General features: G+C 40.9%; 2 protein-coding genes across 2 annotated transcripts in view; one reads left to right on the forward strand and one right to left on the reverse strand.

Moving 5' to 3' along the window:
* Positions 1–16,876, reverse strand: part of CHLSN (cholesin) — an 89,333-nt gene that overhangs the window by 69,311 nt on the left and 3,146 nt on the right. Inside the window, exon 2 of the mRNA XM_088147952.1 lies at positions 15,486–15,645. Coding sequence (XP_088004078.1) covers positions 15,486–15,617 — 132 coding nt within the window. The 5' untranslated portion in view covers positions 15,618–15,645. The remainder of the gene's footprint in view (positions 1–15,485; positions 15,646–16,876) is intronic.
* On the forward strand, positions 2,038–6,321 carry GPER1 (G protein-coupled estrogen receptor 1). The gene is made up of 2 exons (XM_007443067.4): positions 2,038–2,483; positions 4,555–6,321. The coding sequence occupies exon 2, from the start codon at positions 4,802–4,804 to the stop codon at positions 5,960–5,962; it is 1,161 nt and encodes a 386-aa protein (XP_007443129.1). The 5' UTR covers positions 2,038–2,483; positions 4,555–4,801; the 3' UTR covers positions 5,963–6,321.

The following is a 16,876-nucleotide window of genomic DNA, read 5'->3' on the forward strand; positions in this document are numbered from 1 at the left end:
TAATGCTTCACATGTTACAGAGAACTAAATGGAAATCAATGCATGGCAAGGAGCCTGAAAGTTTCCCCCACTTCAGAAAACCAAAACACTAACACTTGGGAAATGAGAACAGACATACTACACACCGGATTGCTAATTGGCCCAAATGGACCTCTCACAATGGAGCTTCTGACTTAATTTCCCTGCATTTCATTATACAAATACCAGAAAGAAAATTTGCAATGGACATATAAGACAGGTGGAACTTCAATTGCTCCACGTAGCTGCCCTCTTTGACTTTTTTGCCCACCTCTGGACTCTCCTAAGCAACAGTGAAGATCTTGAGACCTGGCCAAGTGGCCACTCATGCAAACAGCAGAGCCTTTCTTGCTAGAGACATGGACAAAATTAATATATATGACAAAATAGAGGAAAATACACACATGGCTAGACTTCAAAAATTGAATTTTAGAAAGTCCACTTTCAGAGCAGACTGAGCAAAGGTTAATAATCAAGAAATTAAAATATAAGATGCAGTATAAATAAGGCATGCTACCAAGTCTTAACAGCAACTTTTACTTTCTAACCAAAAACAATTTATACCTTTGATATGCATTACTTTTAGTTGTCTTAAAGGGTTTTATTTAAAAAGTAAAACCAATTAACTTTTAGAAAAAAGTACATAGTCAAGAATTATCATCTTCTACAGCCAGGTATGAAACAGATATGAAAAGTGTATATTTTAATGTCCCTAAACAAGGGATTCTGAATTTCTTCAGAAGCTTGTCAGGAATCTCAATAAGAAAAGTTAACAGTACAAACTGTACTGAAAATCAGGTCCTTTCCATTACTAATTTTTCTTTTATAACGTGTAGCAGGCCAAGACATCTTGGATGTGGCCACAGTTCAACTGGGATAGCAGTAAGATCCAACAAGCCAAGATAGTGCGTTCCAGAATATGTTCAGAATGTTATAAAAAGAACAGAAGTTTCATAGTAAATCATCTCCGGCAGACGGGTAAACACAGAAAGGATTTCCAAAAAGTAGGAAACTTCACAACCATCTCTCTAGAAGAACGGAGGATATGAAAGTTCCTCCATTATGAATACAGATAATGGAAACTATACAGTCTATTAATCAAAACAAATGGTCTTGAGGCACCTCAAAGACTACCACATGTAATATTGCACAAGCTTTCATAGATCTTAGTCAACAAAAGCTTATGCAATAATACATTTGTTAGTCTTTGAGGTGCCTCAAGACCATTTGTTATTTTTACAGCAATAACCTACATGGCTACCTCTCCGAAATCTGCATTAACAGTTAGACCACAGCCCGAGGAGGGAAGTTTTAATTAAAGCCCAAAAGGGCGGAGGTGGAAGAGGGAGTGGGCTTTGGTCAATAGGCATTGTGAAAGCTAAAATTAAATGCGCAATTGCATTTGTTTGTGTCATTCCTCAAACTAAGAACCTCACTTTTAAATCAGAGAAAAGGAGAAAGATAACTTCAAAGGATGCTGAAACTTTCAATGGCACACTCTCTCTCTCTCGTCCTTCCAAACAGACAAATAGAATTTGGGGTGCTTTCTCCATTCCCCCAAATCCTCAATCTGACTCTTGTCTTCAACTTTATAACTTGGGTATGAGAAACTGCAGTGATAGCATAAGGAGCGAGACATACCCAGCGGGATTTGGGCTTCTTAGCATCACAGGGCTTCCCCTCCTCCTTGTACCCCAAATTGCTTTTATAGGTCCCCTTCGTTTTAGATGCCATTTGTGATGAAGGATACAGTACAGCTTAGTCAAGGCAGGACCCATCAGCTACCAGTTCAGAGCTTGCAAAAATCCAGAAAGCCAGTAGATGGCCTCTTTACTGATGGCCCAGATTTGGGTGACCTTAGTGGATCTGCAGGAGGGGTGCAACCCTGCGGAATACTGGATGCTAATCTGAGGTTCTACCTGGGCATAAGGGGGCTCCTGATGAAAAGACCTTCCAGTCAGCATGCCTGAAATTCTCACTGCGTATGGAAACCTCATTGACATCTGCCTTCCTGAGAAAGCTTATTGCTGTGCTGAAGGAAGAGGGAAAAAAAAGAAAAGAGGGATTTGACACAAGCATGGCAAACAGAGAAGGGAGCATCGTTTTCTCAAGAGAGGGAGCGAGAGAGAGAGCTGGTGGACTTCAGTCTTGGCTGCTCTTCCACTCAGAAAGCAGGATTCAGCCTCGCTGCTCAACCCTTCTTTTCCCACAGGCAGCGGATCGCTCCTGGTTGGGCAGCCACCAGGTGGGGGTCATGCAGTTGTCAACCGGCTTCCTCCCCAGACAGAGGAAGCAACTTCCACCTGCTGCATCAGGATTTAGAAGCGCGGCTGGCGCTCGGAACGATGAGGTCGGGATTTTCGAGAACGGCCGGGTTTGAAAAGTAACCCCTGATCTGGAGTCACCTTTCAAGTTCACGGAAACATGCCAGCGATCCAGAAGGGAAACTGGATGCACGAGCGAGGGTAGGACAATCTTACTTGACTTGTTCCTTTTCAGGTATTGATCAGCATTCTTCCTCTCGCTTTCGTGGCCCTTCTGCCCACGGGTGCGATACTTGCATACCGCAAAAGAGCTGCAGATGTTAAAGTGAAGTTTACTTTGTTAGTTAAGAGTCGGTGTAATGGCATCTGGCTTTATCTTTCTATTTGAAACAGGCGTTCAGAAAGGAAAAGTGAGAGGAGGAATGCAAACAGCTCACGGTTCTTGAAATGAGTTTAAAAATCAGATTAACATATTCAACGGATGAGGGGAAAAAAAACTGGTCAGCAGAAACAGAGTTAAATTTCAGCAGGATTTTCTAAGTTGGAGAGAAAAGGCAGAAACCAAAACGTCTGTGACATTTTTTTTTATTGGTAGAATTTGGTATCAGATATTAACTTGTGGCCATAAACCATTTCAGCGCTTTGAAGCATGTTTTTTTAAAAACACAAAAACAAAACATAAGATACATTTTCATTTCTAGCTGAACCATACCTTTGTATACTCCCGTGTCATCTGAATAACATTAATTTCAATTACCTGAATGCAGAGATGCTGCCCTTGAATATAAACCAGCCTACCAGCTCTGGATCAGCTAATATTTATGGATGCCCAGCAGTGTACAATAAATGCAAAAATAAATGAACATAAGGACAGCTGGAAGTAAGGAACATTACTGAAATGGCAGGGGTTTTTTGCACATCATGTGCATAAACAGACTGTCACTGAAGCAGCATTATTTGACATATTCTTTTTTTAAAAAAACAACACGTACTTTAGTCTACTTTACAGTTGTTTATAAAAAGGATTTATGGTACCCTTTCAGGAATAAGACAACCAAAAAAAAAAAAAAACCAGGTTAAAATATAGATGTGCTATTCTTCAACCCTCTGTCAGCAAATCAAGCTTTTACAAGGTTTTTACATTTTTGGAAGAATGCCTTCATCTAAAAACTGGGTCACTGACAGCTCCATAGTAATTCAGACATTACAGCCAGTTTTTAGGTAAGAAAGTTATTTTTTTTCTTGAAATAAAGCAGAAAAAACCCGCCCACCATGAAGCTACTTTCTGCATGCCATTATATAATAGGATAAGAACCTACTTTACATTCTTCCCAAGCAAGGCACGGCCAGAAATCAGAACTACAAACAATATTCCACCATCTAATAATAACTTCAGAGGGACAAGGTGGAAAGTCCCAATCAACAAGTACTAGCAGTATTTAAGTACAGTTAAGTACTAACTGTAGCTCAGATGCATTTAGGACAAACAGAATATACCAAGTAAAACAATCTTCTCTTCCTTTGAAATGCCATAAGGATGTTTTTGCTGGCAAAATTTGTTGCTCAGTGTCTTTGCTGAAACACTCTGCATGCTGTGGTTGAAAAGTTTAGTAGTCTGGATAGCTCCTTTTGTTATAAATTTTAATTTTTCAAAATAACAGTAAAAGAGTGAGAGATTTTAATAGAAACAGCAGCTACTTAAGATACCTTTTCAGATGGATTCCAGGTAGTCTCTGAAGCACAATTAAAAATGTCCACCGCTGAGACAAATTCCATTAAAAAAAAAAAAAGCAGATTCACGATGAGTTAAAAAAAAAAAAAAGTAAAAAAACAGGAAAACCCCATATTTTTCTCTGGTCTGTAAAGGTTTGTCACTTTTTCAGCCACAGCAGGAGATAATACGGGTTGTTAACAGTTATATAATTATCTATAAGAACCAACAACAACTCAGTTCAGCAGAAAGTTGATCTCTTGTTTCTCCCAAAATCTGCTTTACTTCTGATTGTTATCCTTTCCTTGAAAGAGCAACACAGAGAGAAATTTTCATATTGCCGCTAAGTGGAACTCCTAGAAGCGTCAGAAGCTTGTTTGTCTAGCACTTTCTGCACTTAACACGCACATCCACGCCGTGTGTGATTCATCTAACTAGATGCACAAAGACAATACCCTGAGTTTACACGAACAGATGCCAAGGTCATTTATGTTTATATATGTTGGATGCTTTCAATTTTCCAGATATGAGATTAATAGTTTCTCTTTTCATTAATTGCAGGTCCGCTACTCCCTGCGTACAAAAGAGAAGGAAACAGCCCTATGGGGTTCTGCATCTTTCAAACAATAGGAAAGTCTTCCACTGAAGAAAAAATGCACGTATCCGAAGCCACCACCATGGCTATCAAAAAGTTCCTGTGTTACAGAACATGAATTCACAGGCACTCATCATACTGAGGATTAGTACATTTACAAAGAAATTCTGAACAGTCTGATCTTAACTGATTTTGGCTTTAAATGCTGCAATCATGATCTCTGCAGATCTCTTTGGAACCACGACCAATCTCAACGCTTTGGCACAGAAATCCAAATTTATCTACTTCGCAGAGAATCATACCACAGAAATTTACGCAGGACCTGCATCTCCGGTGCTTTGTAACAGCACCTACTTTGAACTCAATGGCTCACGTTTTTGCAACGAAAGTCAAACACTCAGCCTTGTCGACAAGTCAGAACAGCAGCAATACGTTATAGGTCTTTTCCTATCATGCCTGTACACAATATTCCTCTTTCCCGTTGGCTTTGTTGGGAACATCCTCATTTTAGTGGTGAACATCAGTTTTCGCGAGAAGATGACCATTCCAGACCTGTACTTCATAAACCTTGCCGCAGCAGATCTCATTTTAGTTGTTGACTCCCTCATTGAAGTTTTTAATCTCGATGAAAAATACTATGACATAACCATCATTTGTACTTTCATGTCCTTGTTCCTGCAAATCAACATGTACAGTAGCATTTTCTTCCTAACGTGGATGAGCTTCGACAGGTACATCGCCCTAGCCAAAGTCATGAAGTCCAACTTGTTCCGCACCATGGAGCACGCTAGGCTGAGCTGTGGCCTCATCTGGTTGGCCTCCATTTCTGCAGCATTAGTGCCCTTCACAGCTGTCCACTTGCAACACTCCGGGGAAATCCACTTCTGCTTTGCTGATGTAGCGGAAATTCAGTGGCTAGAAATCACCTTAGGATTTATCATACCTTTCGCTATCATAGGCCTTTGTTATTCATTAATTGTTAGAGTTCTGATCAGCGCCCACAAACACAGGAGTTTGCGCATTCGCCGACAGAAAGCTCTCCGCATGATTTTTGTTGTTGTCCTCGTCTTCTTCATTTGTTGGCTTCCGGAAAACGTCTTCATAAGCGTGCAACTTCTCCAAAAGACAGAGGAATCCTCATCAAGGGGCCAGTCTTTCAGACATAACTATCCCTTAACAGGGCACATTGTCAATCTTGCAGCATTCTCAAACAGCTGTTTGAACCCACTTATCTATAGTTTCCTAGGTGAAACTTTCAGAGACAAACTAAAGTTGTATATTGAACAAAAAACCAAGGTGTCCATTTTAAACCGCCTTTGTCACGCTACACTGAAATCGGTGATTTCGGATAGCACTGAGCAATCAGAGGTTTAGGTTAGCCTGTATCAAAGGTACCATTACAGACCCTGTCCATCGTGCTTCTTACTAACCGAAAAAGTGCTCACTTTGTCCTATCCACAATGTTTTTATAACAACATGTAAAACATTACACAGTACTCAGGACTGCTTTAATTATGGAGGAGAATAAAAGCCTCACAGAAGGTCAGTTGCATCTGTATACGCAAGGAAAAGGGAACAGACAATTACTTAAGGAAAAATGTAACTATAATACAATTCTCGAATATTGTTACCTTTCTGATCTATGTTAGATGCCCTAGAAAATATAATAAAATTGCAGTAACCCTGGAAAAAATTCAATAGAAGGTATTGATATTAAGATGTAGAGAAGTCAGTGGTTTTCCATTCATATATATCATCTTGCAAACTCAGTTAAGGAAGCAGCTATAAAGTTCAACACATGATCCAAAACCTAGACAGATGTATTTGGTGGAATAAACTGAATTAAGGGAAACAGAAAAGCAATCAAGGTTTAGAGTGGAGCCCTTCTCCGGTGGTCATTTTAAAAACTGGTTAGCCGATGTGTTTTGATTTCCAGTTCTCCCAACTTCCTTCTAAACATGGATCGGTTTGTAAACCAAATAAGGTAACTGTTTCTACATACATACCAGGTTAACAACATTTTGCAAAATAAACGAAAAAGATGCAAAAATGATCTAACGACCACCTGTACACTGGACTTACAGAATGCTGTTAACAGTTGCATCCGTGGAAATAAGGTTTATTTTATCTTGAGTGGAACATTCCAGGTTCATATTTAATACACAATACAAACTCTTATCTTTTTTGTTAATTTACTGATGGGAGCAATTTACTGGGAGAACTGTACGTATGCTGGATCTTGGCTTTCTCCATTGTTTTCTGTAGCAGGTCTCAATTCCGCCTCAAATCCCTTGATTAAAAGTAAATGGGTACCAGAAGGTGGGAAGAGAGTGCAAGGCCATTGTGTTAGCCTACATTTGAGAAGGGGAGAGGCAAAATAGGGGGCAGAAGTGAGAACTGAATTGCTCAAGCACACAACATCCAGAAGTAAGTATGCCCAAAGAGTACACGATGAGATTAAAAAAAAAAATCACTGTTTTCCCTGCACTGCTTGGGATTTTCCAGGACAAAGGACACATCTTTTGTCACTCTTCAGAATACTTCCCTCTCCTTTAATTGAATGCTCAGGGTCAACAAGAGCTTTGCAGCAGCACTGGAATGGCAAAAGATGTCTAGGTGGGGGTCCTGCTTCACTTTGCTTCTTTGCAAGTTTTCCTGGGAGGCCTGAATAGGAAAACAAACCTTTCAGGGTGGGTTTTTCTGTGGTGGCTTCAGGCCATCTTAATGAAAACACTCCTCTAGCAGCTGTTCCTGGTCTCCATCCCCACAATGGTGATGATGATTAAATATTGTACAGACTCTGGATCAGGAGATTCTTCAGGTTCTCCTGGATCCTGCCACCATACTCTGCTTTTGGGATCATGGCATCAATACCGTGTGCCAATGCATGAGACACTTCCTGGGTTAGGGGCTGCATTGTAAGTAGAGAGGAGACAGACAGACCTGAAGCACATTTTGGATCTCCACATGGACGTCTACAATAGACGTTCCAGAAGATACCATGCGAACAAGCTCACAGACTGAAAGGCCAGTACCAGATCCACTTTCCTCTTTGGACACTAAGCTATTTTTAAGGATTGTTTACACAACATTATCATTTCAGCATATTCTGACACAGCAAATGCAGCACGCTCCCGGCTAGATTTGAATCCCTTCCTTCTGGCCACTCTACTGAAGACCTGGAATGTAAGGGAAAAGGGAACCTTGGTGGGCCCTTGTGTAAAAAACTCACTGGCTCCTTAAGGACTTCGAGACCCAGATTTCAACCTCCTCGTATTTCTCACTAATGGACTGCACGGCCCCAACAGCAGCTAGGAAAATACTTCTGAGGAAGGGGGTGGTGAGAATGGCCCTCCGTGGAGGCTTATAAGCATCTCTGGTAATACTAGCACAAGTGAAGTTGCCTGCCCCGCTGATCCTCAGCCTGAGCAGAGGGTGGAGGTAGATCTGGGGAGGGTTTCAGAGCATTCCTGTATGGCAGACTTCAAACTCCTTCCAAGGTTCTTCTCCAGCGTGGGCTGTGGACTCTCAATGTCTGTGCATTATGGGTCCTGACTGCTGTCCTCATTCATGAAAGGCATGGCTGGCATGCTGAAAGATAGGAGGCATAAAGAAAAAGCTGGAATGGTTGATAGGCTATCTGAACCTAAAAATCACTAAGTGATCGGGCGACTCTACGTGTTCTCACGGCACTAAATCTTCTAAGCAGGTCCAAACCTGGTTAATAATTTGGGTATCGCAGCAATGTAAGATCAGCATATGCATTTAATAAGCTGTTGCTGCTTCTTACAAAAAAGATACCAAGCTAAGGCTGGACTAAAACCTTAGGAAAAGGTTTACAAAAAGGAATAAACATTTGGTGCACAGTTATAGTCACTTGGGTTACATCTGTGTCACTGCAAAGTACAAAAGACTTGTGCAACTCCCACCATTATGGACCACCCTTTCATACGTGTTTTTAATACTCAGCATTTACTGTGCTCAACAGCCTTCACACACACTTTTAAATTCACAGCTACTACTTAACAATCAGCTGAGAGCTTGCATTGTCTAGAACTAAGAGATAATCTACAGTCTAACCTCATCTTTAGATGAAAAGCAGAGAGTCAGCGAGAGCTCACTGATGGCCTTTGACAAGCCACCATTTTTTCTGCTCTTTGAACTTCATCTGTCATATGAATAGCAATACTGCCCTCTTTACAGTAAAATATAAGGAAGCGTCAAAGATTTAAACACTCTAAAACACTGCATTAAAGCATCATTTGTGGTTGTTTCTGTTAGTATTCTACAGCCAGATCCAGGTCAAACTAATTAGGCCTATTTTCCAATGAAATCAAATGGAACGTAAGCTATGATTCAACCCTGTAGCAATTTCAATGGGATCTAAGTGCAACTACAGTCGCTTAGTCCCGATCAAGAATAAAGCAACCTCTTGTTTTTGGTGGGAAAGTTTCTGAAAAAGAGGAACAGAAAGATGCCTTCAGCCAGCCTAGTCTGGCAACTTTCCAGAGTTGCAAGGAATGAATGTTAAACCAACAGCATGCTCTGTTTTCTACTTACAGTTATCTAACTGAGCAAAGCTGTTTGTGGAACACTTGGGAATAGTCAAGAGCCCAGGGTGGGCTGGTCACAGGGTGGGCTGATCACGAGAGAATAACAGAAATACAATAATTTCACAACGAATGTAAGATACATTTCGATCATCTTAAAAACTTTCTTCCATGGGGAAACTATTGTGAAGGACACAAAGACGTTACAGCATTGTGAAAAGGCAGCAAATGGCACCCCCAGTTCTCGAAGAACAACACAGTAAGGAAGTAACCCATGAGAAAACCTATCTGCAGAAAGATGCCTGGGATTGTGAGAAGTCTGGTATGTGGGAAGTGATTCAAAGTCATCCCCTGGCCAGGGAAGCAACTCACATCTAACACTACTGGAAAGCAGGTTTTGCGGAAGACATCTGAAAAGGTATGACAGGAGACAACTTAACAAGGCGGCTACTTTTGATACAATTATGCATGAAGATAAAACAATATACTGAAGCCTGGTTTAGAGAAAAGCCAAGGGAGTGCAGTTGAAGACCACTGCCCAAGAGCGATCAAGCAATCACAACGGTTCCTGGGGTAGTCCCTACAGCGGTCTCTCAAGATCTTCAGCCAAAAGGATCAACGGGACTTCCCGAATAGCAATAAATGAAATGTATGGCTAGCTAAATTCAACCATTAAAGTGCTTATTCTTAACCTGCACCAGTTTCCGTGCTCAATCAGACCACAGCCACTGCCTGCTGTGAACTACGCTAGCAACACAAAGCTTCATTTTATTTCCCATTCAGCGGGTACAAGCTATAAAGCAGTTCATTTCCAACCTCCACAGGTATGTTAAGGTAATGTAAATGCCGTTCCCCCAAGCCCAACACAGATCTGGACACACACACACATACAGATCTGAGGAATGAGTGTGTCCAATGGAAGCAATACAGGACCTAGGACCACTGCAGAAGAACTCATTAGTCCAGTGTTTCTCAACCTTGGCAGCTTTAAGATGTCTGGAGTTCAACTCTCAGAATCCCCCAGCCAGCATGGCTGGCTGGGGGATTCTGGGAGTTGAACTCCAGACATCTTAAAGCTGCCAAGGTTGAGAAACACTGCATTAATCTCAGATGCTGAAGGTTCCCTCTGAATCTGATCCTGCACCCCAGATGAACCTCCATAGCCTGGGAACAGCCAGGAGCCACTTCTAAGAACTCCACGATCCACAAAAGCAATGAATCAATGCCCACGGCAGGCCCAACATGAACTCCTAGACAAACAGACAGGACGGAAACTTGTACATAAAGAGGAGTAAGGGAATGCTGGGTTTCAGGACAGTGGCCTGCCCTTTTAAAAGTGTTCTAGTTTACAGAGGAAGGCTGGTATCTCAGAGAGGATTCCAAAAGTGTTGGAGAAGGCTTCCCATGGTGCTGCAGCCATCAACCTGTCTTCTTGCTCCCTAGCCCCTCTCTGTAGGCTCCGATTTAATCAGAATGAGGGCTACCAGGGTTTTATTTACTCTTTACGCCAGATGCTTTTTACTCTAGGAGATACTGGCCCATTAATTCATTGCCCTTTAATATGCCAAGACTACTGAACAGCTGGACCACTAGCCTACTAGTTGAGGAACTGGAGCTAACAAATTCAACTTAAGGGCTTTGTTCTGCAAACCAAAGGCCCTGTCACTAAGAACTAAGCTACCTCCGGTCCCCAATTCTCTGTATGTCCTCCCCCATCAAATGGTAGATTCAAATTTGATGACAACCCTTTATTTTACACTTCACTTATCTCCCTTTTCCTCACTCAGGGATACAGCAGCACCAAAGGCTAAGAATAAACATGAGTTTGCTGATCAAGCCGTCCTGGTTGGTGACAAAGGAAAGCTGCCAGCTCTGTTTTGTTCTGAGGCACAGAGGCGGCAGGTTATCGCCTTATCTCATAGTGGCTGCGGTGACCTGCGGCAACAAATCGTTATTGCAAAGCTTGTAGAAATATTACAGGGCGATCAAATGAAACAGCTCATCCCCAAGCTCTACAGAACCATGGGGTTTTGAAAGAGAAACAGAAAAAGAAAGAAACGAGTATTAACTGCACTTTCAAATATACCATAGCTAAGCCAGAAATACACCCCAGCTCTTTAACACAACCAACGATGTGAGCTTAGAGGTCACAACTCTGTGGTTGTACAAGCAACAAAGAACAGAGAAATTATTTACATCATTTATGCTGGTTGGTAAAAAGGAAAAGGATCTGCAGTAAAAGCTATTAAGATAAAGAAATGATCACCTATGGTATTTCATTACAGTAACTCAAATGACTAAAATATCATTTAGCTCTAAGTTCATTGTCTCCCTCTTCATGCTCATATCAAGCAGAACTCTTTGGTAGTCTTGGGGAATATTCCCTTGCGCGTATCACACAGCACAAAGTTTATCACAAATTTATAATTCTAAATACAGCAAAGAAGTATTCAAGAAGCTGTCTATACCAGGTAAGACCAACTATTGGCTTAGTTCTTTCATTCTACGCAACGTGGTGGATTGTTTTCTGGAAGCAAAACTCCACGAAGAGAGATGCACTACTGCCTCTGAACTTCAAAAGTTTTAATGTTGATGCTTCTCCACTATTGTCTGATTTGGAGTTTTATTTAAAAATAGAGACTACACATAACGTTTACACCAATGCAAATGAAATGGCAAATGCTAACTGAATCAGGGCCAGGCGTTTCAAAATGCATTGCCATCATAGTTGATGGAACAGCCATCGAGAACAAAATGGAAACCAACATTCCTATTCACTGGTCCGCATGTTGAACAGTCTGATTTACAAAATGGTAACACAACCCAACGTTTATAGACATGGTGGTGGGGTCTGTTGGCAAAGCCTGAATTCCTAACCTTTTGAAACTCTGCTGAACAGTACACAAAATATTGTGTTTATATCAGAAACAGTTGGAGATGCGAGCCTTTCGCTTGGGAAAACCATTTTCAAAGTAGGAACTGTTTTCCCAGCTGTGAATATGCCTTCCTGGGAAATTTGTTCAGCCCATTACAAAAATATTCAAAGGAATGCAAAATTATTCAGCCTAATCTCTGCATATACAATATTTCAGACAAAACTTTCCACACTTTCTTGCGTTTGTTGCCACTGCAGAAGGGTGTATCGATCTAGCAGCAAGGCAGCAAAGGTAAACTGGTAGTCCCTTTATGTAGCAAAGGAATCACACTCCCTTATAGTTAAGTTATGCATAAAAAGCAAGCATCTTCATGTCTCCAGTATCTTCAGGAAGTTGTTCCGCCTCTGACAGTTCTTGTTTTAAAGCACTTACTTATGCCATGAGAAGGCTGGTAAGTTATCAGTGATAAACTGGGTTGTGACATACAGTATCTAGAGCAGTGTTTCTCAACCTTGGCCACTTGAAGATGCGTGGACTTCAACATGCTGGCTGGGGAATTCTGGGAGTTGAAGTCCACGCATCTTCAAGTGGCCAAGGTTGAGAAACACTGCTCTAGAGATTCATTCTCTACCTTTAAGACTACAAATGAAAGAGGTGCAGCTATTCCAACTCTTTCTTTTCACAGGCTTTGGCCTCTCCTCTCTTGCTTGATGCAAAGAGTAGGGCTGCCATCCAGGACGAGTTCACACAACACTTGGCCGACTGTGGCCAGTGACGCTGCCTTGAGAACAGCTGGGCCCTGCAAAATCAAGATAGAAATGATAACCAATAATTCTAAGGGTGAGGAATCATGTGAGGTTCGAGGAAAGTCCCACAAAAATCGTGAGCAATGATCTATTAGTTCTCTTTGCTAAAAATGCCCTAATAAAAAACAACTGGCCAAAACCCATACACTCATGGCAAAATTTTTGTTGTTGTTCAGTCATTAAGTCGTGTCCGACTCTTCATGACCCCATGAACCATATCGCGCCAGGCCTTCCTGTCCTTCACTGCCTCCCGGAGTTTGCTCAGTTTCATGCTCATTGCTTCAGTGATGGCAAGATAGGTGGTATTAAAAGAAGATCTAATATTATCAGTAGTCTAATTTGAGAGAAGGTCTAATACAGTGGATGGCCTAATTGTTCAACAACCAAAGGTGTTTAGGGAGGGAGAGAACGATTAGAGTAACACAAAAAGCTGACTTTTTAAGAAAGTCACTGCAACATTGCAAATCCAGCTACATTAAGTTATAGAAAATGAGGTTATTCAATCTTGCTCTGCTGGCGCAAAAGGACGCAAGGCTTTTTTCCTTAAACATCTCAATTTCTCAGATCACTTAAGTAGGCAACATAGCAAAGCAATAACTGACTCTAATTCCCAAACCATTGTATTTAGCTGCCCTTCTTAAGAAATTGGGCCAATTTAGTGTTTGTCAGCAGTTCCAGGTAGAGTATACTCATGATAAAGCCTGAACAGTTGCTGACAGGAGACAGAGAACAGTACCGAGCCTACAGATGCCAAAATATTGAAAAGCAAGCAAGTGTTCACAACAAACAGGACAGCTTTGAATAACAAGTTTTAGCCAAACATCAATCTTTTTTGGAATCTATCTCCCAAAAAACCCATCAGCAATTACAAATTTTAAGATCTTTCTCACTAACTACCACAATGCTCACACTCAATTGCCTTGACCTCACAATATGAGAGGTAATTTTATTTATTTATTTAGAAAACTTATATAGGTGCCAATATTTGACATGATAATCCTACATGGAATTCTTGCTTTCCAAATAGCCATAATGATTTTTGAGCATTACAGACAGCAGACAGCTGAAGTTCTGAATAGACAAGGCTTCTGGTTTGAAACTGGTCAGCAAGTCTCAGCTCATTAGATTAATATTATGCCTAGTCAATGCCAGGAGTGACAAAATCCTGAGTTGAAGAGAAAAAATGAGAAACTTAAAACCATAAAGTTTTATGCTAACAGGCCGTATGGTCAACATTCCTCACAAAACATTTCATCTTGCTTTCATGCAGCTTTGCGCCAAATCCATGACAATTTTGAATTCTGCACTTTAGTGAAAGTTCTCAGTCAGGCCCAGCTGCGCAACTTTCAGCTAAACACAACAACAAATCCTTGAAACCCCTTCCCACATTAACAAGAGAAACATAGACCAAATCACCTCCTAGCTTCAAAATTAACAAGAACGTTGGTTTTCTGCCCATCTAGCAAGAACATTCTTTAGAGAAACCAAGGCACAACACTTCTCCCATAAGGAGACAAGAAGTCCAGTTACACATCCATCCTTTTAACTGATCACACACTTTAGTTGCTATATCCTGGAAGTTTTCAAAGCTCTGTGTTACCACTCTATCGCACATGAACTTGCAACAAACAATGTGCCATAAATTCACACAAGCTCTTCTTTCCCTCTACTCAGCAAAGGCACAGCCCAGTCCCTATGGGGCTAGGAAGCAGGGGGGATATCAAGCATTTCCTCTTGTCCCAGCAGGAGAGTCAGAACTGGTCAACCAGGTCCTGCTAACAAAAGCCAGATTGTGGGACTAAGTACATCGGATGACTGCTTTGTAAGCCGCATTTTTAACACACGGAGGAAAAAAAAGTTCTAGAAACTGTATGAATATTATACCACCTTGGGATAACACAAAGGTTCATAGCAAATATGCAGAAAATGAGATGGCCAAAGAACACTTAAATGTAAATATTCCGTTTGCGTTCTGCAAGCGTGAGATGCTCCAATAGTCCAGAGTGAGCAAATTACAAAGCTGTGATCTCAGGTGTAACTTTTAGTAACACAGATGCCAAGTAAATGTGCATAATTACATTAAGCAACATAGCCAACCAAACTTACTCACATTTGTTTTACTTGAATGCACACAGAGATGGTCAAATATTTCATTTGTACACAGACATCTTTAACAAATTGTGGGCGTATGTATATCCTAAATACACATACATCTATTTATTTCTACTGTATGTTGTTAAATGATTGCTAGACAAAGTCTCTTTAGGCATAGAACAAATTAGATACTGTAAGAGATAATAATAATATTCTTAAGATGTCTGGTTTGCTCTTCTTTCACCTAACTGTAAAACACGATGTGCATGAGTTTTGCAGATAGCTAAGAAAGATATTAAAGTCAGAGCTGGGGTCCTGTTTACAAGTTTAAGGCTAATCTACAAGTTCTCTTAGCACCTCAGTGCTGCTAACAGGGCCCCCAGTCCACTTTACATTTCAGCTTCTCTTCATTCAGATTAGAAAACGGAAAAAACATAGATGGCGTGTCAATAATCCCAATGCATTCTAAAAATTATAAAATGTTGGCATGCCTATATTTCCGAACCAGGAGGATTTACATCTGCAGCTGAAAATACCTGTAAGTTCAAAGAACTCATACCTACTTACTTACCTTTAGTTTATGTCTTTTCAGCTCAGGTTCATCTGTCTCTTGCTTCATTTGTGGCTCTGGACGCTTTGATTTCTTTTTCTGTTCCGCCTTCCTCTTTTCTGGTGGAAGATGCTTTTTCTTTTCTGTCTTCATCACAGCAGTTTTCCTGTGACTCTCAACTCTAGAACAAATAATAAAAGAAATCATACCTGTTAAAGACAGCTACTCTATCATCAGAACAAATCAAATCTTTTCCCCACCAAAAATTTAACAACCCTGCACAATTGCGCTATCAATGTTCCTATTCTAAAAGCTCATCTTTTTTTAAAAAAGAACCTCCCAAAAAAACCCTTTCTTTAGAATAATTGTCTCATCAGCTAGCTAATGAGGTCTTAAGCATCTATGTGTGACGGTGGAGGTAGTAGATGGGCAGGCCAGAATATGCATTCAGTTTAATCTGGATAATAATAAAGTACAGATTCAAGGACGCAGCCACCCCCCTCTGCAACCTGGTTGTGTTAAGGCAAACCCTATTTCAGGAAATCCGGTATGCCAAAAATATTCTCCGTGAAGATTCTACAAAACATAATTTGAAAACCACTGCTGCAAAGACATGGGTTGTTGTTTTTTTACATTATTTATAAATGCATATTTGAAAGTAAATATGGAGAATCCACTTAAGTACACAAACTTGCCAAATGAGACCTGAACTGAGTTTGCCTTTGGGAGCAACGTTGATTGGCTGGTTGCACTAATGTTGCATTTAACTCTCAAAAGCGTTTACAAGTTCACCAGGATACAGCAGGAATAGGAAATGTCTGGTTCTTGAAATGTAGCTAAACCAAAGTGACAGCATTCCTCATCAGCTAGGGTTGGTGTTCTGCCTCTCTATGGTCTGCCAATTCTTGCTTTTTTTCCTTAACACAGCAAATCTTTTACTTTTGTATAATTATTCCCCCATCTGCTTGGAGAAGGTACAGTCAGGACCAGAAATGTTGGAACAAGGAGAACTGTTTTGGCATTTGGCCTCTGTACACCACCACACTGAAGTTGAAAGGAAACACACCCAGATGGGAGCGAAATCAGGGGGGTGTAATCCAAGGGGTTTGACAAAAGTGGGGCACTAACCATTCAGGAAGTACAGCCAGTGGCATAGACACGCCCTCATCATTGGTGGCTCATAAGTAACGGAGCAAACCAACATCATTACAAACGTAAGGATCATCTTTAATACCTGGATGAAAATCCTTTGCAGTCAATGACTGCCTGAAGTCTGGAACCCATGGACATGACCAAATGCTGAGTTTCCTCCCTCGAGATGCTTTGCCAGGCCTTTACTGCAGCTGCCTTCAGCTGCTGCTTGCTTGTGGGTCTTTCTGCCTTCAGCCTTGTCTTCAGGAAGTGAAAAGCAT

This window comes from Python bivittatus, unplaced genomic scaffold, assembly GCF_059951505.1.
Source record: "Python bivittatus isolate LINGU-HERP-01145 unplaced genomic scaffold, Pbiv_v1 ctg000560_np1212, whole genome shotgun sequence".
Lineage (NCBI taxonomy): Eukaryota > Metazoa > Chordata > Lepidosauria > Squamata > Pythonidae > Python > Python bivittatus.